A 22,029-nucleotide genomic window follows, 5' to 3' on the forward strand; every position below is an offset into this window, starting at 1 on the left:
TCACCAAGCAGGCCAAAACTCCAGCCCACCAAAACAGGCTGACATTTCAGACAGCCTTTTCAAACAGCTCTTACACTAAAGAGGCATTATCATTTTCACGAGGGCGAACGTGCATAAATATGGTAGAATTCAGATATGACGTCATTGTTCTAGCACTATCCACTAAGTTTTTCAACTAAGGAGCGTGATATGGTTGGTTCAATGTGCCAATACATCAGCACAATCTACTTAGTTTTTTTTTAAATTGACAAGATCTGGAAGATAAACTGTAAATCATGTACACTCTGCTAATAATCATATAAAAAATAAAGAGTAACGGAGAGCAATTTACAATATGGCAAAACAAGGAATTTATGGTAAGTGGATGGGGGCTGCCATCATTATGCACCTCCGCTTTTTCACAGTATTATTCCAACCTCAGTGTAGAAATATACATACATACAGTTGAAGTCGGAAGTTTACATCCACTTAGGTTGGAGTCATTAAAACTCGTTTTTCAACCACTCCACAAATTTCTTGTTAACAAACTATAGTTATGGCAAGTCGGTTAGGACATCTACTTTGTGCATGACAAGTAATTTTTCAGACAATTGTTTACAGACAGATTATTTCACTGTATCACAATTCCTGCGGATCAGAAGTACACTAAGTTGACTGTGCCTTTAAACAGCTTGGAAAATTCCAGAAAATGTCATGGCTTTAGAAGCTTCTGGTAGGCTTTTTGACATCATCTGAGTCAATTGGTAGGTGTACCTGTGGATGTATTTCAAGGCCTACCTTCAAACTCAGTGCCTCTTTGCTTGAGATCATATGGTAAAATCAAAAGAAATCAGCAAAGACCTCAGAAAAAGAATTGTAAATATCCACAAGTCTGGTTCATCCTTGGGAGCAATTTCCAAAACACCTGAAGGTACCATGTTTATCTGTATAAACAATAGTACGTAGGTATAAACACCATGAGACCACGCAGCCGTCATACCACTCAGGAAGGAGATGCGTTACGTCTCCTAGAGATGAACATACTTTGGCGCGAAAAGTGCAAATCAATCCCAGAGCAGCAGCAAAGGACCTTGTGAAGATGCTGGAGGAAACAGGTACAAAACTATCTATATCGACATAACCCGAAAGGCCGCTCAGCAAAGAAGAAGCCACTGCTCCAAAACTGCCATAAAAAAGCCAGACTACGGTTTGCAGCTGCACAAGGGGACAAAGATTGTACTTTTTGGAGAAATGTAATCTGGTCTGATGAAACAAAAATAGAACTGTTTGGCCATAATAACCATCGTTATGTTTGCAGGAAAAAGGGGGAGGCTTGCAAGCCGAAGAACACCATCCCAACCATGAAGCACGGGGGTGCCAGCATCGTGTTGTTGGGGTGCTTTGCTACAGGAGGGACTGGTGCCCTTCACAAAATAGATGGCATCATGAGGTAGGAACATTATATAGATATATTGAAGCAACATCTCAAGAGATCAGTCAGGAAGTTAAAGCTTGGTCGCAAATGGGTCTTCCAAATGGACAATGACCACCAGCATACTTCCAAAGTTGTGGCAAAATGGATTAAGGACAACAAAGTCAAGGTATTGGAGTGGCCATCACAAAGCCCTCACCTCAATCCTACAGAAAATGTGTGGGCAGAACTGAAAAAGCGTGTGTGAACAAGGAGGCCTACAAACCTGACCTCGGTTACACCAGCTCTGGCAGGAAGAATGGGCCAAAATTCACCCAACTTATTGTGGGAAGCTTGTGGAAGGCTACCGGAAACATTTCACCCAAGATAAACAATTTCAAGACAATGCTACCAAATACTAATTAATTGAGTGTATGTAAACTTCTGGCCCACTGGGAATGTGATGAAAGAAATAAAAGCTGAAATAAATCATTCTCTCTACTATTATTCTGACATTTCACATTCTTAAAATAAAGTGATCCTAATTGACCTAAAACAGGGATTTCTACTAGGATTAAATGTCAGGAATTGTGGAAACTGAGTTTAAATGTATTTGTCTAAGGTGTATGTAAACTTCCGACTTCGACTGTACATACACTACCGATCAAAAGTATTAGAACACCTACTCATTCAAGGGCTTTTCTTTATTTTTTACATTGTAGAATAATAGTGAAGACATCAAAACTATGAAATAACACATATGGATTCATGTCGTAACCAAAAAAAAGTGTTATTCAAATCAAAACATTTTGTATTCTTCAAAGTAGCCACCCTTTGCCTTGACAGCATTGCACACTATTGGCACTCTCTCAACCAGCTTCATGAGGAATGCTTTTCCAACTTGAAGGAGTTCCCACATATGCTGAGCACTTGTTGGCTGCTTTTCCTTCACTCTGCGGCAAAAATAAAAGAAAATCCCTGTAATGAGTAGGTATGTGTCACAAGTTTGGACAGGTACTGTATATAACACACGAAAATAACCTTTTTGATTGCACTGGAGCTTTAAAACATGAGTCAACTTGCCACCCACACCCATGCTCTCACACCCTGATCTGAATGAAGGATATCCCAAAAAGCCCTCTGGCATATTACTAATGTCGCAAACCTGTAAAGAGACCAAGGTTTTCCTCTAAGCAACACTGCTATATCATAACCCTGAAGACAGACCCTCTGACACACTCTGCCTTGCCTCTCTTTGCTGGAACACAGAACTGCTGCTAAAGGGTTTAAAGCTTTGAGAATGCAAATGTTTCCAGAACAGTCCATGAGCTGTTACTATTGTCCTTCCATTTTACAGTAAACATTACTACTATACATACCACTACACTTGAGTTGCCTTTTCCATAGAGAGCATTCTTGAGGGGATAAGATAGCATTATCTCTCTCTTACTAGTCTCCTCTACATAAAATGCAGCACGCTGTCTTAATATTTGCAGAAGCCAAATATGGAGTCCTCTTAAATATAATGCATACAGAACTGCCAGTATTTACATTGGATAAAAAAATAAAATACAGAAATGTTTAAGTTTTCCCTCTCTGCCCAATCTCTCAAATGACTTTTGAGAGGGTAGAGTAAAACAAAAGTTCACCTTTCTCCCTAGGAAACCAGAGGAAGAATATTGAAACAACAAAATGTCACTTCTACATCTGCATTGCTTGCTGTTTGGTGTTTTAGGCTGGGTTCCTGTGTAGCACTTTGTGACATCGGCTGATGTAAAAAGGGCTTTATAAATACATTTGATTGACCACCCTTTCTGTAAAAAGAGCTCTTCTTAGGGTATGCTGAAGAAAATATGGCTGTTGAACTGTTCTGAGCAATGTAGACCACAAGGCCCATATTGATACAATGTACACATTTGCCTTAATACTACCTCCTCATGTCCCCACAGAGTGACTGATCGAGACATCTAGAGCATAAACAGAGATACTTAATTACACTCTGCATAACTCAACTCTACTAAGTGTCTAAGTATGACATGATTTCTACCAGATCATGTCATACTTCCAGGATTCCTCTCAATGAAACATTCAGTAGGGGGACGGCAGGCAATAAAGGAAGAGGGAACTGGGAATACAGAAAGAGTGGGTGACATTTCACAGGCAATAGATACTTTGGTGACATTCAAAGTCTGTCGGGGAAAATACACATTTTGTCATTTCGTATAGAGCAGCATGTGAAACGTGAGTGTGCAAGAGCTCAGAGTCATTACAATTTAGCAAAAGGTCACAAGTTGAATGTTCTTTGCTTACTTTTTCAGTTGAACATTAAGCTACAGCGAATAACTGATAGACTATCCAATAATACCCAAAATAAAATGTTCCAGTGTTTTCTTTACCATGTGCTTTTAGGCTACAGAGTTTAGGTGTCATTCAATGTCTTTGTCATACTAGGATACCTGTATTTGGAAGACTTGGGGGAAAAACACTTATGTAAGCAAAGCATGAAGGGGTTGGGCTTCAACATGCCTCAATGTACAGGTTAATTATCATATGCCTAGTTGCATGAAAAATTCCAATATTCAAAAAATTATAGTGCCTGTACTACCCAAAATCTGAACTTTTTGTACAAGTGAAGAAACCAGATTTTGTCTTGAGGAATAAAGACATCTCCCAGCAATGGATTCCCCTATTTCAATTTAAATCCCTTTAGATTGACTAAACACCTGGCAGAAGCTGTCCTTGAGATAATATTCCCGGGGCAATGTAGTAAGTAATCTGTACATCGACAGGATAATAAACTGGTAACACGGTGAAAGAAAAAAATTACCAAAGAATGAATACAAGACCATAGAAACATATATAATTTCAGCGTGCGCGCCGATAGACGGCCATCGACAGTTTCGCTTGGAGGAAATTGATGTACATTGTGTACACTAAGAAAACGTGCACATTTTCCTTTAGGTTTTAGGCAGCTGGCCTACCTGCATGGCCGGTTACGCGTATGGTCTTCGAATATCCTGAACAATGACTCAGTAACATAGAAAGTGAGAAAAAAAATAACTTTCTATTTACTTCAAATATACTGCGGTTGCAGACGTTGTTCCACTGAACATACCTCTTCCATTTACGCGCAGATTTATTGACAACTCCTCAGTCATGCGCTCCAACCTGTTCATAGACAAATTAGATATACCGTATACAGTATACTGTCTTCACAATTTGACTTCAACCAACGCAACTATTGGCTATGGGAAAACGTCTATGGGAGTCACTGCATGACACAATGATTATTCGTTTCTCAAATATGGTGTCTTTATTATTGTCACATTACAATGCAGTTCACAGTGTTCTGAGTCCAACCTCTAGTTTTAATGTGTACACACGTGAAAACCACGGGATTATAATCAGTGTGGCCAGGTTATGAAGCTCTGCATACCAAAACCCCAAAAAAACTCTATGTTCCACAATCCTCCATTCCGTCAGTTTCCTGCTTCAGTGTTCTCGCGAGACAACGTGTTTTGCATCTAGAGCTGCTGGTAGGGAAAGGGATCCTGAATTTATTTCAGCCAAAGCTATTTTTAGCTAGTTAGAGTTCATTGTACACCACTTCATAACACAAGTATCGTTCACAGGAAAAACATGGCAGAAACCGATCCAAAGTCAGTTCAGGACCTTACTAATGTGGTGAGTTTATTACAATGACAGTGTGGCTAGATAGCCAAATTAGATTGCTAACACCATTCAACCAGGCCAGGAATGGATATTTGTCAATGTGCATTAGCCAATGATTTCAATAGCCTATAGCCAATACATTGGATCGTATGAAACATCTCGGGAGTAGTGAATCGAACTCTACAACGATCAGCAAAATAGCTCATCACCACCAATGGCTCCTACTGCTGTAGCTTCATCTCCCATGATCATTCTGCATAGCTTGCTAGCTAGTGTAAACAAACTGATTACAAAACGACCAATTTGTATGTGCTTTGAATCATGCTAAATAAAGTTCGACCAAATGATTCTGAATTGACCCCAAACCAGCCTTGCAGTATAGGCTAATTTGCCTTTTGGACCATCTTCATAAATTGCATGCAAGAATGGTCACATTTGGTCATTGAATACCGGTAACTAGATATAACATCAGCCTGTTTTATGTTGATACTGCTCTCTAAACTGTGCCCTCATGTTGTTAGGTCCAGACGCTGCTGCAACAGATGCAGGACAAGTTCCAGACCATGTCTGACCAGATCATCGGGAGAAATATCCTTCCAGACATCTATCACTCAGAACTGTCAGTTCAGTTATGAGCTAAATGCACTGATCAGGAAGGGGACAGCAGCATCCCCCACATATTTAGGAAACTTGGTATGGGCCTAGATCTTTCAAATCATAAGGCCCATTTATAAATAGGGGTGTCATACAGTCACACCCCCATTATATTGCCAAACAACTACCTGTCTTTACTCCCTTTTGATGTTTTTTTTTTAACATAGGCTAAGTTGTCAAATATTGCTGGTAGCACTTTACATTACAGCACAGAATGAAACGGTAATAACATAGTATAGTAGTGCATAGGAGGAATACATTAGATATATGTCTTACCAGTTGTAGTCTGGGGAATATCTGTGGGTGGTCATCATTCATGTTATTATAGAGAGAAAATCCAGCAAGCACAACCCACTGGTCGGTGTTATCCAAAGGCCTATTATGGGCCGGCCCATTGTCTTCCTCAACCATGTTCACTCGATGAGATGAGCACCCGCATTGATGACCTGGAGAAGAACATTGCCGACCTCATGACCCAGGCGGGCGTGGAGGAGATAGAAGGGGTCAAAGAACCACAGATGAAAGAAGGGCAAGGGTCATGAAGGTAATTTGACAGCATCTTAATACATGTTTTCTATTTCTGTATGTTGCAATAAATTATCATTAGTACTCACCTTCTGGCACGCATCGCTGTATCCAAGTCAGTAGTAGTCCTGGAAAAATTAAGATTTTAGGTGAAATAAAATATCTATAATTTAAGCTGTGTAAATATCCTGGCTGGCGAACATTGATATTTACCATTTAGAAAATGTCTTATGGGTAGTATTTACATGCCTAAATTAAATTATAGTTTAGGCCTACCTTTTGATGCCACTACAATTTAAGTTGATCAAATATGTAATTGATGGACAACTGTTTATTAGTTATAAGTCATTTCAAAATGAATTATTCAGAATCTCTGAACTTCCTTTGACTTGAATTGATGGAAAGTGCTTCGTAGGTCTATAGGTAGATGATTGCAGTAAGGAACCGTAAAAAATTGCTGTCATTTTACCAAATTAATTCCCGTCTGGAAAAGTTAATGCATCTCTCCCATACAGTAGATAAGTGTATGCTCAACCATTTAAAAAAAAACAGTGTCAATTACAGGTTGCCAAGTAACAAGATGTCAAGGATTTTCTCCAGGAGTAGCACACTTTTCCACTGTAACCATTCATTATTTTGATTTGGCGTGTTGTAAAGTTATTTTTTATATAAACTATTGCAATAAAAGTAACAGTTCTTATGTAGTGACTTGAAGATTTATTTGAAATTTTGTATTTCCCTCAGAACTTTTCAGCCCTATGAGTAATGGTTGACTGAAGTATACAGTAGAAGGATGCCAGTGATAAACAGCACTCTGTGCCAAGTAGAATGCATTCCAAATTCAACTGACTTTGGTTTGTATTAATAACTTTAATAGAGCAATCTTAAACCAGTCTCATTCTTAGGAAATAAATCAACATATTAGTTTCTTGTTTGCTTGTTTTAAAAAACAGCCTGAATGCCCTGAACCTATCTGATGGGGCTCTGAGAAACGTGCCTTCATGTGTGCATCAGGATAGTGTCGCATTAGAGCAGAGTTCCCTAACTGGTGCCCCATAGGCCAAATTTGGCCCCCAAGTTAGATTTCATACTGTTGGAAATAAGTTTAAAAAAAACAGCAAATCAACTCCAACTGGAAATCTGTTCCAAAGTATTCCCACGCACAATATAGAGATGTGATCGTTTACAAACGTAACAAAATATTTTATCTGCAGGTCAATTTGCAGTCTACAAATTATTTTTAAGTATGGTCAGGGGGCCAAGAACATCCGCTCAAGAATATATATATATATATTTTTTTAAACGGCCCGCGGCTAAATCTACACTGAACAAAAATATAAAACGCCACATGTAGTGTTGGTCCCATGTTTCATGAGCTGAAACAAAAGATCACAGAAATGTTCCATATGCACAAAAAAACGTATTTCTCTCAAATTCTGAGCACAAATTTAGTTACATCCCTGTTAGTGAGCATTTCTCCTTTGCCAAGATAACCATCCACCTGACAGGTGTGGCATATCAAGAAACTGATTAAACAGCATCTTCATTACACAGGTGCATCTTGTGCTGGGGACAATAAATGGCCTCTAGAATGTGCAGTTTTGTCACTACACAATGCCACAGATGTCTCAAATTGGGTTATGGGATGAACAGGAATACGCTACGGACAGCGAGCAATTGCATTTTATCCATGGCAATTTGAATGCGCAGAGATACCATGACGAAATCCTGAGGCTTATTGTCGTGCCATTTATCCGTCACCATCACCTCATGTTTCAGCATGATGATGCATGGCTCCATGTCACAATGATCTATACACAATTCCTGGAAGCTGAAAATGTCCCAGTTCCTACATACTCACCAGAAATGTCACCCATAGAGCATGTTTGGGATGCTCTGGATCAACGTGTACGACAGCATGTTCCAGTTTCTGAAGGAGATGTGTCGTGCTCAATGAGGCATATTTCTTTAAAGGTATCTGTATTCCGTCATGTGAAATCCATAGATTAGGGCCTAATGAAGTTTAAAATTTACTGATTTCCTTATATGAACTGTAACTCAGTAAAATCTTTGAAATTGTTGCATTTATATTTTTGTTCAGTATAGTTGGTGATCCCTGCACTAGAGGTCATCTTGACTAAACAACAATCAGACCCTTACACTTTCAATTCCTGACTCTTTACATTGCACACCAAGTCACACCTGACATCACTCCATCCACATGGCCAGCTCTATGACTGGTGATAACATCCATTCATGATGATCTTCGGTGAGACATGCTTAAAGGCATGTCTGATAACAGAGGAGATGACATGCAAAAAACGCAGAAGAGGCTTTGCCATTCTTTTCTTAAGAAACTTTATTAAATGTTTATAAAAGGAAACGTTATCCATACTTTCTATAAGATCATCTTGGTTTACCATTAATAATAGTAAAAAAATAAAATAAAGTGCCAACAGCAATACAACAATTAAACTTGGAAAAAACTTGCTGTGAAGTGGAGTGAAAAATTCAAGGTTCTGTAGTTCAACACATGGGCAGTTAAAACCAGAAGATAAAACCTGCCTCCTAGTCTTTACATTTAGGTAGAACTAAAGGGTAGAGGCTGACTTAGAATATAAAATCTGCCCCGGTCATGTCAACAGCCCAGGCAAACTTATCCCTCTGAGATTTATTATAAATTTTGTCCAGGGGCACCTCCATGTTCTTACACCTATGGTGAGGGCAAAACGTATAAGAAAATAATGCACAACATTAATAACTGGATAATAATGTATGTTGCAAATTCATGTGAGTACATTATTTAGGTGTCAGATGCACATACAGTGTCATATTTCAGACCTGTGTGTGTGTATGTATGTGTGTGTGCACCCTCACCAGGCCACGCTGATGCGTGGGTCCAGGTAGTTGAGTTTGGAGGTGCCCAGTGCGATCTGCTTGTTCTCCTCTCGGTTTGTGGCCTGAACCTCCATCTTCATAAGCTGCTCCTCACAGCGCTGCACAGCCTTCTTCTTACGCTCCACCACCCTGAACACACACACAGGAGTTCAGTCTGAATATTGTCTGCCCTGTTGAGCAATAATATTCCGTCTGTTTGCTGCCAGTAAGAACAACTCACGCCTGCAGCTTGCTGTCTGAACTGTGAGCTTTGACCTCCTTCTTGGCCAGCTTCAGCTCACTCTTGGCCAGGGCCAACTGCTCCCTCCTGCCATCAATCTGGAAGTGGTGTATGAAGAGAGAGGGCAGACTGAAGTAAACATTGATCTAAAATAGGGCACGACAACATCACCATCATATCACCCCTCGGTTTATCTATGTATCAAGTATCTGTTGATCCTCCTCACCTTGGACTGGAGGTTGGCCATAGACTGATCAAAGGTCTTTGGCGGCACCCGCTGGTGGTTACACAGAACTGCAACAGCTCGGTTGGCCCTGTTGTAGGAGAGCAGCTTCTCTGCCGGCTTGTCGGTCACTGTGTAGCAACAGGGGAACAAAGGACTATGAATGTTGGTGGTGAGTGGAGTTAATACCTTAGCTCATTGGAAATAAATAAGCTTACTGGTCATTACAAGTGGATGGCTTAATTAATTCAAGCAATATATACAGAGCAGGAGGCAGGAAGCCCTCTTGTCCATGGTTGGTCTATCAAACTTTTAATGTGCAGAGGGGGTGAGCGAATGTTTGATTACCAGACCACCAGGGAGCACTCCATTTCCTTTCTGTACCTCCAGAGACCCTCCCCCTGGCCAATGTACTATTCCCCAACACAGATCTTTCTCACTTGCACCTGCTTGCCTTTGAACACATGCACATGTCTAATTTAATTAGGAGGTTGCTACCCACACTGAACAGATTTAATCTCAGTAGCCATCCAGAGAGAAACATCCCACCATGAGAGGGGAAAGAGGGGAGGGAGGGGGATACTGGGCCCCAGCAAAACATAGGGACTAACAATGTAATAGCTAAGCACGCTGAGAGAATCTCAGCCAACATACTGCTCGCAGGGACACTAACACTGAGTGAACACAGAACCTGCTGGGACTGAGATACACAACAGTGTTCTAAAGGAATGAATCACTGCTGAAATTAACAGGCAGGGCATGAGATGCAGCTCCATAGCGGGGTCTTGCAGGAGTTCTAAACACAGCCATTGCATTCACAGACATTTGAACAGGTTGATGGACATGTCTGGTAAACAAATGCTATAAAAATAAATAAATAAATAAACAGGTGCACCTGTAAGGATGGCATGTAAATGTATGTGTGGTGTTTGGGGGACGTACTGTTGGACAGCTGTTGGAGCTGCTCCTGCAGGGTGATGGAGGCGTTGAAAGTCCTGAATACCTTAGCAGTCAGGCCAGGCAGCAGGGATGACAGGTGCTTATTCAACAAGCACGTCTGGAGGGAGGAGACACACATACGCAAGAATCGAGGATTGGATCGAGACAGGTGTGAAAAAGTATGTCCAGAAACACTAGATGGCAGTATAGTCCTGATGTTTGAACTCAATCTTCCATAAAAGGCCCAGAGTAGTCAAAAACATGATTTGCCTGTTTTATATATTTTCCCTCACTGAGGTTGGAATAATACCATGACATTTATGATAATGCCCTTTTAGTGTCACAACTATGAATAGACAGGCTGAAATTTCAGCCTGTCTGTGGTATGGCGTTTAATTAGTTAATAGACCAATAAGAAAGAGGGTTCCAAACCTCTGCCAATAACCGCTAGTTTTCAGTTTTCCACTCAGACAGTCCCTGTCCAATTCTTGCTTGAAAGATTGCTATTTTCTAAGATGATGTTTCTTTTTGACCATTTTAATTGAAAACAATCACATAAAGGTACTGAATTGTTACCCTAAAATTATTTGATATCGATTTATTTTTTAATTTTTTTAAGTCTGCATTGGACCTTTAACAAAAAAGGAAGAAAATGAAAAATACTGTCTCTGCATTATCATCATTCAGAATAAGGAGTAGATTAAAAAAGGCCATCATATTACTTTCCTCTGACTTAAATAGTTAGATCTGCCTAAAAGACAAGAATTACATTTCCATTAACTGCACCACCACACAGTAAGGCTCTCCTCACCAATAACAGGGTGGCAAGTAGCCTAGCACCCAGTACACACAATCACATGGGCGTCACATGGGTGTGTGTATAGACGATGAATTAACTAAAGCAATCCCAGTGAGATCCTAGAGCACGACAGTGTTGTGGAGTAAGGGTGATGCTGGTATAATGAAAATCTCAAATCGCAGACAGACTTGGGTCACTCAGGACACACCCATCCCTCCCTTCCCCTCATACAGGGAGGCTGCTGTGTAGAACAACCTTCATACTCCTCCACCCATTCTTCACCCACTGGGGGAGCCCAAAACCCAGGATGCCATCACACACACACACATCTGCATTCTTAATTAGTCCTTAATTGTCTTCCTGCCCTTGCAGAGACTATAATGACACTGGCTGTGAATATGGGGGTCAAATGTTGTCCTGTACATGCTGGTGTCATTACAGTGGTTAAGTGTTACACTAACAACAGGAGCTTCTCTCTTACCTGTTCTCACACTGTGTTTGTGTGTGTGTGTGTGTGTGTGTGTGTACACAGACAGGTGTGATCTGCTATCTGTGAGCATCCAGGTGTGTAGTGATATTGACCCCTGACAGAAGTCTTGACAGAGGCGATGGATGGAGGTGAGACGGTATCAGACCACATCCATCTGGCCTTCACTGATACCGTGGCTCTGGACTGCAGAGATACCTCAGCCTAGCCTTGTGGTCAGCTACTGTCTGGTTGTGTTATGTTCTCCCTGAACCTGCTCTGACTGCCAGAGATAAAGGGTCAAGAATGCCGTGGAGAAGGTTTGGACAGCAGGACAGGTACATCACAAGGGTTTGAGAAGCTGCTGATGGTGGGATGCTAACATATAAACTCCATATTACACACTCCTAGTTCTCAGCCTGAATATATTGACGTTTTAGTAATTTAACAGACACTCTTATCCAGAGCGACTTGCAGTAGTGAGCAAAACATGTGTCGCGCCCCCCCCCCGTAGGAATTGATCCCACATCCGTGGCATGGCAAGTGACATGCTCTACCAACTCAGCCACACGGGAGGTAGAAGTTTGAACCGACCACTCACTCCGGTAGCAACGTTGAGTCAGACATGTACTGTACTACCCACTGCGGTTCCTTTATATAGGCTACTGTACATGCACACTGACAGTCACAAAAACTCAGACCCTTTTACCGTCTGTAGCAGGTGGCTAAACAGGTCTCAAGCCTGGCCCAGCTAAACGTGGTGGAGGGAAGGCAGTTATTAGAGCCTGTACCAATTTCTTCCGTGGCTGGTGCTTACATCATCTCCCACCCGCTCACCTGGCCTTTTAAAAAGTGTCCATCAGCTGGGCTCAGAGCAGCGATTAACATTTCACCCTCCAACATGCCCCTCCATTTCCTGATGCCATAGGTCACAAAGGAGGCCCCCCGCCCGCCTCTCAGGAGCGGATCACAACCATGTCATTTCACACCAATCATAGCAATAACCTTGGCCACCGGGCAAGACCTGCTCCACTGCCTGGCGACGATGCCTTCCTTCTGACGAAAGGAGAGGTGAAAGGACAGAGGATTTATATATAATCCACCCACCCAATATTGGCCTCTTTGCCTTCCCGCTCTCCCTTTAAGGCACCGGAGAGGCTGGGAGTAGACAGAGGCTACAGGCAAACACACAGCGGGATGGAGAGGGTTCTCTGAGGCTAAATTCACACTTGCGGCTGTTATGGTCACTCACTGGGCTTTACCATATCGTCAGGCTACAGCCGTCTACAGCACAGCAACATGCTGTGAGGGATGTTTTCTTTTTTACATGTTGAGATAAACAAGCCAGACTGGTTCTGTGCGACTCACGTTGAGGCGATCAAACAGGTCGTCTCCAGGCTCCTTGTTCTTCATGAAGAGCTTGAGGTTCTTGAACACCTGGATAAACAAAACAAGGACAAGACAAAGAGAGACTGGTTTTACATTCCACCCTGTCGGTCCTAGACCTCCAGACCAGAAACTGCTGCTCACAGCTAGTCTACACACTGATCATGATAGGAGAGCCCAGGGCTGTCTACCCCATTCTTCCAGCTCACAGGGGAGAGAGGAAAAATGATCCACTCAATTATATTTGACATTTCCAAGAAGTCCTGTTTTCCTCCTGCTCTAAATAAACCAGCTAAAATATGCAAGGAACTAATTAATGGTAGCAGATGTGTTGCTTTTCAAAACAGACTGATTTGAATGACAATTTATTCTTGTGCCAGAACTAAATTAATAGGGAAATAAGAGCCTGTGATGAACGGATGGACGCGTGAGGATTTCGAAAGATTTATTCCAGACTCAGTGTCTGGAGTGGAGCAACAGAGACAACGGCTGATTGATCAACCAATGTGTCGGTGTCATCAGGATGGACCTGAAAACATGGCAACAATCTGCACTCATCACAGGCTGTTTATGTATGAACAGATGTCTACGACACAGCTATGTTTGATAGGAGAATGCAGCAGTATGGTGGTTCAACATTCTAAATTCTGTTGAGATGATAAGCAAAGTGACCAGACACAGAATGCAGATGCTGGCAAGTGAAGCTTGGTAAACAGATAATGAATGATTGTGATGATCTGGCTATCCAACACTTTGCATTGCAATTCATCAGGCTCTCCCATGGAGCTGGAATGAGAATTCCTTCCATCTAATCTGAAATTAACCAGCTATCTATCCCCTTCCCTCGGAATAAACATGCTGAAATATTCAGAACACTCATTAACTTTACCTGATGTGTTGCTTTTAAATATACTCTCATTTGAATAATTACACCTTCTGCCCCCCCCCCCCCAAAAAAGAACTGTCTGTCTGTCAGGTGCAACATTTCCTATTTGATCTTGGAGATAGCATGGCGGAATCATGGCTGAATCATACTGGAGCTGAATCCTGACACTCACCAGCTAATGTTGTTTAGCCTCATTTCCACCTGACAGGCAGCTGCTTGGCAGAACACAGAACGGAACCAGGCGAAAATTGAAAAATACATTTCTCTATTCTGTTTTTTTTTGTGTCAATTGCTTTGATGGATTTAAAGTAACATAACTATCCTTTGAAAATCTCACCTTTTAAAAACTCATTCTGTTAACTCGTACACAAATAATGTGGACTTGGCCTATATTCATGTGGCCAAAGCATTGAGATTTTTTTATATATTTTTTAAAACACACCTTAAACTTGTATCTCAAACAGACCTTTCCCAAAATGCTTGCCATTTCCTCATGTAACGTTATGTTTTTTGTCCGAGATGGCTCTTTGGCTGAGCTGTTTACTTGTCATTAATACATTTTTTTTATGACCGGTATACACCCACACCTTTGAAACACAGAAAAGCTGCTTTTTAACATACCTAATTTCCATTTTTTGGAAGGAAAACTATTTCACTCATATTGTAATTAAAGATGCAATCTGCAGTAGCGGGAAACGGGGCCACTGGACCGTTGTTTTTGCTTCCAAGCTGACCATAGCGCAGCATGGGAAAAATGATACAAAATAGCATCACATATTGTGCTTTTCTGTCACATGTGATTTGATGTCCGAGTGAGGAAAAAACAGTGTTCGTTGTTTGCAATAACTTTGTTGATGTAATATCGCCACCGGATGTGGCTGTTTCACCATTAAGGATTCCAGCTTTAATGATAGGTCATATTTTATAGAAATTATGGACGGTTATTTTAATATTGGGCATGATGGGAAAATCAGTCAAAAGTAGTACATTTAGGGTGCAATTTCAGACATCCCTTGTTAGTAGTACCGAGGGTGCTGGCTCCTTACCCTCTTGGTGACAGGAACCTTGTTAGTAGTACTGAGGCTGCTGGCTCCTTACCCTCTTGGTGACGGGAACCTTGTTGTAGTAGCGGATACAGTCTTTACCCAGGAAGTCAAATTCCACCACACACTCCTTGTCCTCCAGCAGGTCGTGGAGGGTGATGTGCTCCACCCTCAGGGAGCAGCAGCCCACCGTGTCCGCCGTCTCGCCCTCCTCCTTCTCGTTACCCGCTCTCAGGGCCAGCTGGAGGAAACCACCAGAGTTAGCATACACAGGGGATATGGTCTGGCAGAATGGGGTGACTGACTAAAGAACTGGAGTATTTACATTTTCCCCTGGCTGTGGTTTAATAACCATCAACCTGTGTATGGCAGGGGAGGGTCACAGAGAGACAGACCTTATCTATGAAGTAAAGGGCCACAGCTCTCTGGCGGATCTCCATCTGTTTGGACTTGATGTCCTGCTGGTACTGCTGGCGGATCCCATTCACACAGCTTTTCAACCGGCGGGCCACCTCATACTTCTCCCAGTCCTTCTCACCCTGGGGAACCACAACACTGAGCCTTAGGAACACTATGGTCACATCTTCTTTACATTGTCTCTCCACATGGGTTTTATTACATGGTAAGGTGCAGCCTCCAGGCAGTGCCTTCTCATTCCATTCAAAAGCCTTGCACTTGCTACAACCGAGGGCCAACACTCAATCATAGCCCTTTTAGTATTTCATGAGATTGTGGCTAAAACAATGTATTCATAGTCATGTGTCTAGTAATCCTATTCTTCCACGTGTCTAACCTGTTAAATGTCTAATGGAGAGAGCCAGTCAGAAAGGGTGACATTGTGTTTGCGTAGTAGTGTAGAGCTAGCCAGCGGCTGTTTAATTAGCTAGCCCCACACAACCTGACTCCCATCTCACTGTTGCCACCACCGCAACGTCATGGCGACAAATTGTGGAGTAACTTAACCTTCAAAATAAAGAACTGGGAGATACGAGTAGGGAGGAGGTATGTGGAAGGAGGAAGGGAAGAGAGGAGATGGTGATGTGAGAGGACCAAGAGGCTCAGCTCAGGAACTAGCCATGTTGATATTCCATTCCGATTTGATTGTGAGGGAATGAGAGGTAGTGAACAGTGAGAGAGAGAAGAATCATAGACCCTAGTACTAGTTTATTTCCCTCTGTGTATTGGCAGAATGTCATGAAATGGAATCCTTCAGAAATGCAGTAGAGGAAGAGATTTGTGGGAGTTGTATGGGTAGGATAGTGATGGAGAAGAGGGAACTGTTTATTTTAAGCCTCTGAGTAACCTTGTTAATCTCTGAAAGACTCCAGGGAGATGGAGCAGAGCAGACCATCACCACAGTGGAGATGAAAGGTTGGATACGGAGTGGGTTTACATGTCCTGTAAACATCATGGTCAAAGACCAGTTCATCTCTATCTGATCTCTCAGCAGCAGCACCCGCTTTACCCAACAAATCTCAATGCATACTTCTCTCACTAAGCAGTGGTGGAGAGATGGCGATTTGAATCACAGGCACACCACACACACACACCTCTGATCCATATGCACCACTTAACACAACAAAGGTGACAAATTGCACTGAATCTTGACATGTTCCTCTCAAGCAACACAAAATAAAATGGCTTCTAAACATGTGCTCCCCACAGACCTCTCCTTAAAAATCATAACAATTGTTCACAATAGACAAAGCTTCAGAAGTTCCCAGTGTGACTTCTAGGCCTATTCAACTATTCAAAAGCACAAATCACACCCTCAACATCAACTCAAAAGGTTTGCTCTATTCAATATGCCTTGGTAAAATACAGTACAACATACACCCAACTGCTCTATGACAAAAGAAACTAAACATTTCAACAGCTGCAGAACCTAATCATAATGGCCATGCAGTTTTCAAACTTACTCTATGCAAATAATTGAAGCAATTTCGAGATCAAATTGAGAGTCATTTTCCTAACTGTACGAAGCAAGCAAATGCACTCTATGGCAATCTGTGCGCGCTTGAATGAATGGAAGGTCATCAACTATATATCTTATAAAAACATTGTTCAGGACAATTGGAGAGACTAACAACTAGCCTTGGCTTTCTGATACAAGTTTTGCTGTATGTTTTACCCATGAACAAGGCTACCACTTTGAGCATTGGAGATATTGTAGGCCATTGCAATAAAATTACTTGTGCTTTCTTAGAGGTTCCGATAAACTAAATTGATTGAAATATCTGTTAGATTCTTACAACTGCACACACACAATGGTAGCCTGTTCTCCATTCAGATGGCTCATTCTTAAAAGGCAACCATGAACATTCTGCTCACAAGTTAAGGAATTTGGTAGCTCCGAAGACAAAGACATACAAAACCTCTCGTACGCAGACACCTACAGAGCCTTCAGAAAGTATTCACGTCGACATTGGCTGTAACATAACAATCAATCAAATTTTATTTGTCACATACACATGGTTAGCAGATGTTAATGCGAGTGTAGCGAAATGCTTGTGCTTCTAGTTCCGACAATGCAGTAATAACAAGTAATCTAACTAACAATTCCAAAACTACTGTCTTGTACACAGTGTAAGGGGATAAAGAATATGTACATAAGAATATATGAATGAGTGATGGTACAGAGCAGCATAGGCAAGATACAGTAGATGGTATCGAGTACAGTATGTACAAATGAGATGAGTATGTAAACAAAGTGGCAAAGTTTAAAGTGGCTAGTGATACATGTATTACATAAGGATACAGTCGATGATATAGAGTACAGTATATACGTATGCATATGAGATGAATAATGTAGGGTTTTTAAATTGGCTGGAGTTGAGTCAGTGTCAGTGTGTTGGCAGCAGCCACTCAGTGTTAGTGGTGGCTGTTTAACAGTCTGATGGCCTTGAGATAGAAGCTGTTTTTCAGTCTCTCGGTCCCAGCTTTGATGCACATGTACTGACCTCGCCTTCTGGATGATAGCGGGGTGAACAGGCAGTGGCTCGGGTGGTTGATGTCCTTGATGATCTTTATGGCCTTCCTGTGACATCGGGTGGTGTAGGTGTCCTGGAGGGCAGGTAGTTTGCCCCCGGTGATGCGTTGTGCAGACCTCACTACCCTCTGGAGAGCCTTACGGTTGAGGGCGGTGCAGTTGCCATACCAGGCGGTGATACAGCCCGCCAGGATGCTCTCGATTGTGCATCTGTAGAAGTTTGTGAGTGCTTTTGGTGACAAGCCGAATTTCTTCAGCCTCCTGAGGTTGAAGAGGCGCTGCTGCGCCTTCTTCACGATGCTGTCTGTGTGAGTGGACCAATTCAGTTTGTCTGTGATGTGTATGCCGAGGAACTTAAACCTTGCTACCCTCTCCACTACTGTTCCATCGATGTGGATAGGGGGGTGTTCCCTCTGCTGTTTCCTGAAGTCCACAATCATCTCCTTAGTTTTGTTGACGTTGAGTGTGAGGTTATTTTCCTGATACCACACTCCGAGGGCCCTCACCTCCTCCCTGTAGGCCGTCTCGTCGTTGTTGGTAATCAAGCCTACCACTGTTGTGTCGTCCGCAAACTTGATGATTGAGTTGGAGGCGTGCGTGGCCACGCAGTCGTGGGTGAACAGGGAGTACAGGAGAGGGCTCAGAACGCACCCTTGTGGGGCCCCAGTGTTGAGGATCAGCGGGGAGGAGATGTTGGCGGGGAGGAGATGCCGGAATTTTAAATAGATTAAATTGAGATTGTGTGTGTGTGTGTGTGTGTGTGTGTGTGTGTGTGTGTGTGTGTGTGTGTGTGTGTGTGTGTGTGTGTGTGTGTGTGTGTGTGTGTAGGCCAGTGATGACAATTTGTCAAATTGGAATGTTTAGACATTTCTACAAAAGCTGAAATGTCAAGTATGTCAACCCTTTTGTTATGGCAAGCCTAAATAGGCTCGGGAGTAAAAGTTGATTAGCAAGTCACAAATTGCATGGACTCACTGTGTTCAAAAATAGTGTTAACATGATTTTTGTATATGGACTACCTCATCTCTGTACCCCACACATACAGATAATTGTAAGGTCCCTCAGTCAAGCAGTGAATTTCAAACACAGATTCAACCCCAGACCAGGGAGGTTTTCCAATGCCTCTCAAAGAAAGGCACCAATTGGTGGATACATTATATTTTTTTAAAGCAGGCAATGAACATCCCTTTGAGCATGGTGAAGATATTAATTTCACCTTGGGTGGTGTATCAACACATGCAGTCACTACAACGATACAGGCGACTTTCCTAACTCAGTTGCCGGAGAGGAAGGAAACCTAAGGAATTTCACCATGAGACAATTGGTGACTTTAAAACAGTTTTTTTTTTTCGTATCACAGCCATTAAACTCTGAGAAATGAATCAACATTGTAGTTACTCCCCAATACTAACCTAATTGACACAGTGAAAATGAAGCCAGTAAAGAAAAAAAATATTCCAAAACATTAAGGTTGGGAGGTATCCAGATTCTCATATCGTCATACCGTTTCTGTACCATACCAGGGTATTACCGGAAAAGCACACAAGGGGCGCTAATTAAATGTTTTAAAGGAGGGGAAAAAGATGGATTCAGTTCTCTTCCGCATTTAACCCAACCCCTCTGAATCAGAGGTTGCCATAATCGGCGCCCAGGGAACACTGGGTTAACTGCCTTGCTCAGGGGCAGAACGACAGATTTCTTACCTGGTCAGCTCGGGGATTTGATCCCAACGCTCTAACCACTAGACTATCTGCCGCCCCTTGAATGTCTCTAGTCTGGGTAACAGTCTTTTTAACTAACATTCCACTAAAGGACACCAATAATAAGAAGACTTGCTTGGGCCAAGAAACACAAGCAACAGACAGACCGGTGGAAATCGGTCCTTTGGTCTGATGAGTCAAAATTTGAAATGTTTGGTTCCAACCGCTGTGTCTTTGTGAGAAACAGGGTAGCGAAATGGAAAATCTCATATGTGGTTCCCACCGTGAAGCATGGAGGTGGTGGTGTGATCTTGGGGTGCTTTGCTGGTGACACGGTGAGTGATTTATTTGAAATTCAAGCCACACTTAACCAGCATGGCTACCACAGCATTCTGCAGCGATACACCATCCCATCTGGTTTGCGTTTAGTTGGACTATCATTTGATTTTCAACAGGACAATGACCCAACATACCTCCAGGCTGTGTAAGGGCTATTCGACAAAGGAGAGTGGTGGACGCTGCATCAGATAACCTGGCCTCCACAATCACCCGACCTCAAACCAATTGAGATGGTTTGGAATGAGTTGGGCTGCAGAGTGAAGGAAAAGCAGCCAACAAGTGCTCAGCATATGTGGGAACTCCTTCAAGACTGTTGGAAAAGCATTCCTCATGAAGCTGATTGAGAGAACGCCAATAGTATGCAAAGCTGTCATCAAGGCAAAGGGTGGCTATTTTGAAAATATCAAATATATTTTGATTTGTATAACACTTTTTTGGTTACTACATGATTGTGGTGTTATTCCATAGTTTTGATGTCATCACTGTTATTCTACAATGTTAAAAATAGTGGTACTGGTACTGTAGTTATACTTACTTATAACTATACTATACTTATAAGCAGTGCCGTAGCACCCCCCACAGCCCCTGCGAAGCAGTATTGAAAATCACACAGTCTGTATTTTGAAATACCCCGGTAATATTGCCCAAGCCTACAAAAGATGCATCTTGTTTGCAACAAGGCATTAAATGAATTCAGCAAAAAAATGTGGCTAAGCAATTCACGTTTTGTCCTGAATACAAAGTGTTGTATTTGATATGCCCCAAACGTATTACGGAGTTCCACTGTCCATATATTCAAGCATAGTGGTGGCTGTGTCATGTTATGGGTATGCTTGTAATCGTTAAGGACTGGGGAGTTTCAGGAAAAAAGAAACGGAACTAAGCACCGCCAAAATCTTAGAGGAAAAACTGGTTCAGTCTGCTTTCCACCAGACACTGGGAGATTAATTCACCTTTCAGAACAATAACCTGAAACACAAAGCCAAATCGACACGAGTTGCTTACCAAGAAAACAGTGAATGTTCCCGAGTGGCCAAATTATAGTTTGACTTAAATCTACTTGAAAATCTATGGCAAGACTTAAATGGTTGTTTAGCAATGATCAACAACCAATTTGACAGAGCTTGAAGAATTTTGAAAATAATAAAAAAATGGGCACATTTTTCACAATCCAGGTGTGGAAAGCTCTTTGAGACTTACCCCAAAAGATTGACAGTTATTATAGCTGTCAAAGGTGACCCAGGGGTGTGAATACTTATTTAAATTAAATTTTCAGCATTTCATTTTCAAAAATGTTTTCACTGCCATTATGGGGTATTGTGTGTAGATGGGTGAGTAAAACTAAGTCAATGAATTTTGAATTCGGGCTGTAACACATCAAAAAGGGGTATGAATACTTTAAGGCACTGTATATGGGAATGGTTACTTTGCAGACAATTGTTGTCCACAGTTACTGCACCACCCTGACTACCTATGTTCCGCAAATTCCAATCTGGACATCGAAGCCAGTTGCACTGCTTTTTTCCCCCCATTCAAGACTTATTTAGACCTGGGATACCAGTTGGGTGCAATTAATTATCAGATAGAAAAGAAAAATCAGGAGGCTCCAGAGATCATAGGGTAATATTTGAAAAACATGCCTCATACCTTGAGTTTGGAGCTGGGGTTGAGCATGACATACTTGCAGGAGCCCTGAACATTCTCAGTCCAGCTGGCCAGCCAGGTCACTGTGTTGTCATGGCGAACCTCCTTCCAGTGGTGACCAGCAGGGGGCTCTGGGATACAAGACTTTCTAAGGGGGGTGGAGAGGTCAAGGGTCAGATACTGTAGGCATGAGAGACAGCATTACACAGGGTTTCCACTAGATAACTATGATAGACAATTTTGGCTGTGTTAAAAT

At 42.0% G+C, this 22,029-nt stretch overlaps 3 protein-coding genes across 7 annotated transcripts in view; 1 reads left to right on the top strand and 2 right to left on the bottom strand.

The window, feature by feature from the left end:
• LOC139371043 (solute carrier family 66 member 2) overlaps positions 1–4,628 on the bottom strand; it is an 86,727-nt gene extending 82,099 nt beyond the window's left edge. Inside the window, exon 1 of one of the 4 annotated variants that reach the window (XM_071111094.1) lies at positions 4,506–4,624. The gene's annotated coding sequence lies outside the window, so the exon portion shown is untranslated. Of the gene's footprint in view, positions 1–4,371 lie in introns of all 4 variants that reach the window. The other 3 variants (XM_071111087.1, XM_071111109.1, XM_071111101.1) reach the window with 3 other exon arrangements.
• Positions 4,629–4,892: 264 nt separating this feature from the next.
• On the top strand, positions 4,893–6,941 carry LOC139371097 (heat shock factor binding protein 1b). The gene is made up of 4 exons (XM_071111167.1): positions 4,893–5,074; positions 5,584–5,650; positions 6,134–6,260; positions 6,806–6,941. The coding sequence occupies exons 1-3, from the start codon at positions 5,030–5,032 to the stop codon at positions 6,256–6,258; spliced, it is 237 nt and encodes a 78-aa protein (XP_070967268.1). The 5' UTR covers positions 4,893–5,029; the 3' UTR covers positions 6,259–6,260; positions 6,806–6,941.
• Positions 6,942–8,585: 1,644 nt separating this feature from the next.
• The window catches only part of LOC139371069 (DNA topoisomerase I, mitochondrial), a 34,047-nt gene continuing 20,603 nt past the window's right edge, over positions 8,586–22,029 (bottom strand). Inside the window, exons 12-20 of one of the 2 annotated variants that reach the window (XM_071111121.1) lie at positions 21,777–21,921; positions 15,497–15,640; positions 15,157–15,342; positions 13,155–13,223; positions 10,525–10,639; positions 9,586–9,713; positions 9,360–9,457; positions 9,119–9,268; positions 8,586–8,954 (exon numbers count right to left, since the gene is read on the bottom strand). In XM_071111121.1, the coding sequence (XP_070967222.1) occupies positions 8,852–8,954; positions 9,119–9,268; positions 9,360–9,457; positions 9,586–9,713; positions 10,525–10,639; positions 13,155–13,223; positions 15,157–15,342; positions 15,497–15,640; positions 21,777–21,921 (1,138 nt within the window). In that variant the 3' untranslated portion in view covers positions 8,586–8,851. The remainder of the gene's footprint in view (positions 8,955–9,118; positions 9,269–9,359; positions 9,458–9,585; positions 9,714–10,524; positions 10,640–13,154; positions 13,224–15,156; positions 15,343–15,496; positions 15,641–21,776; positions 21,922–22,029) is intronic. The other variant, XM_071111129.1, reaches the window with a different exon arrangement.

The sequence above is a fragment of the Oncorhynchus clarkii genome, chromosome 2, assembly GCF_045791955.1.
Source record: "Oncorhynchus clarkii lewisi isolate Uvic-CL-2024 chromosome 2, UVic_Ocla_1.0, whole genome shotgun sequence".
Taxonomy (NCBI): domain Eukaryota; kingdom Metazoa; phylum Chordata; class Actinopteri; order Salmoniformes; family Salmonidae; genus Oncorhynchus; species Oncorhynchus clarkii.

Excerpts from the sequence above, each read along its gene's own strand:
- LOC139371097 (XM_071111167.1), top strand. The coding sequence starts at position 5,030 with ATGGCAGAAACCGATCCAAAGTCAGTTCAGGACCTTACTAATGTG. Across the intron at positions 5,075-5,583 it reads TTCAGGACCTTACTAATGTG|GTCCAGACGCTGCTGCAACA; the intron begins GTGAGTTTATTA and ends TCATGTTGTTAG. Across the intron at positions 5,651-6,133 it reads TGACCAGATCATCGGGAGAA|TCGATGAGATGAGCACCCGC; the intron begins ATATCCTTCCAG and ends AACCATGTTCAC.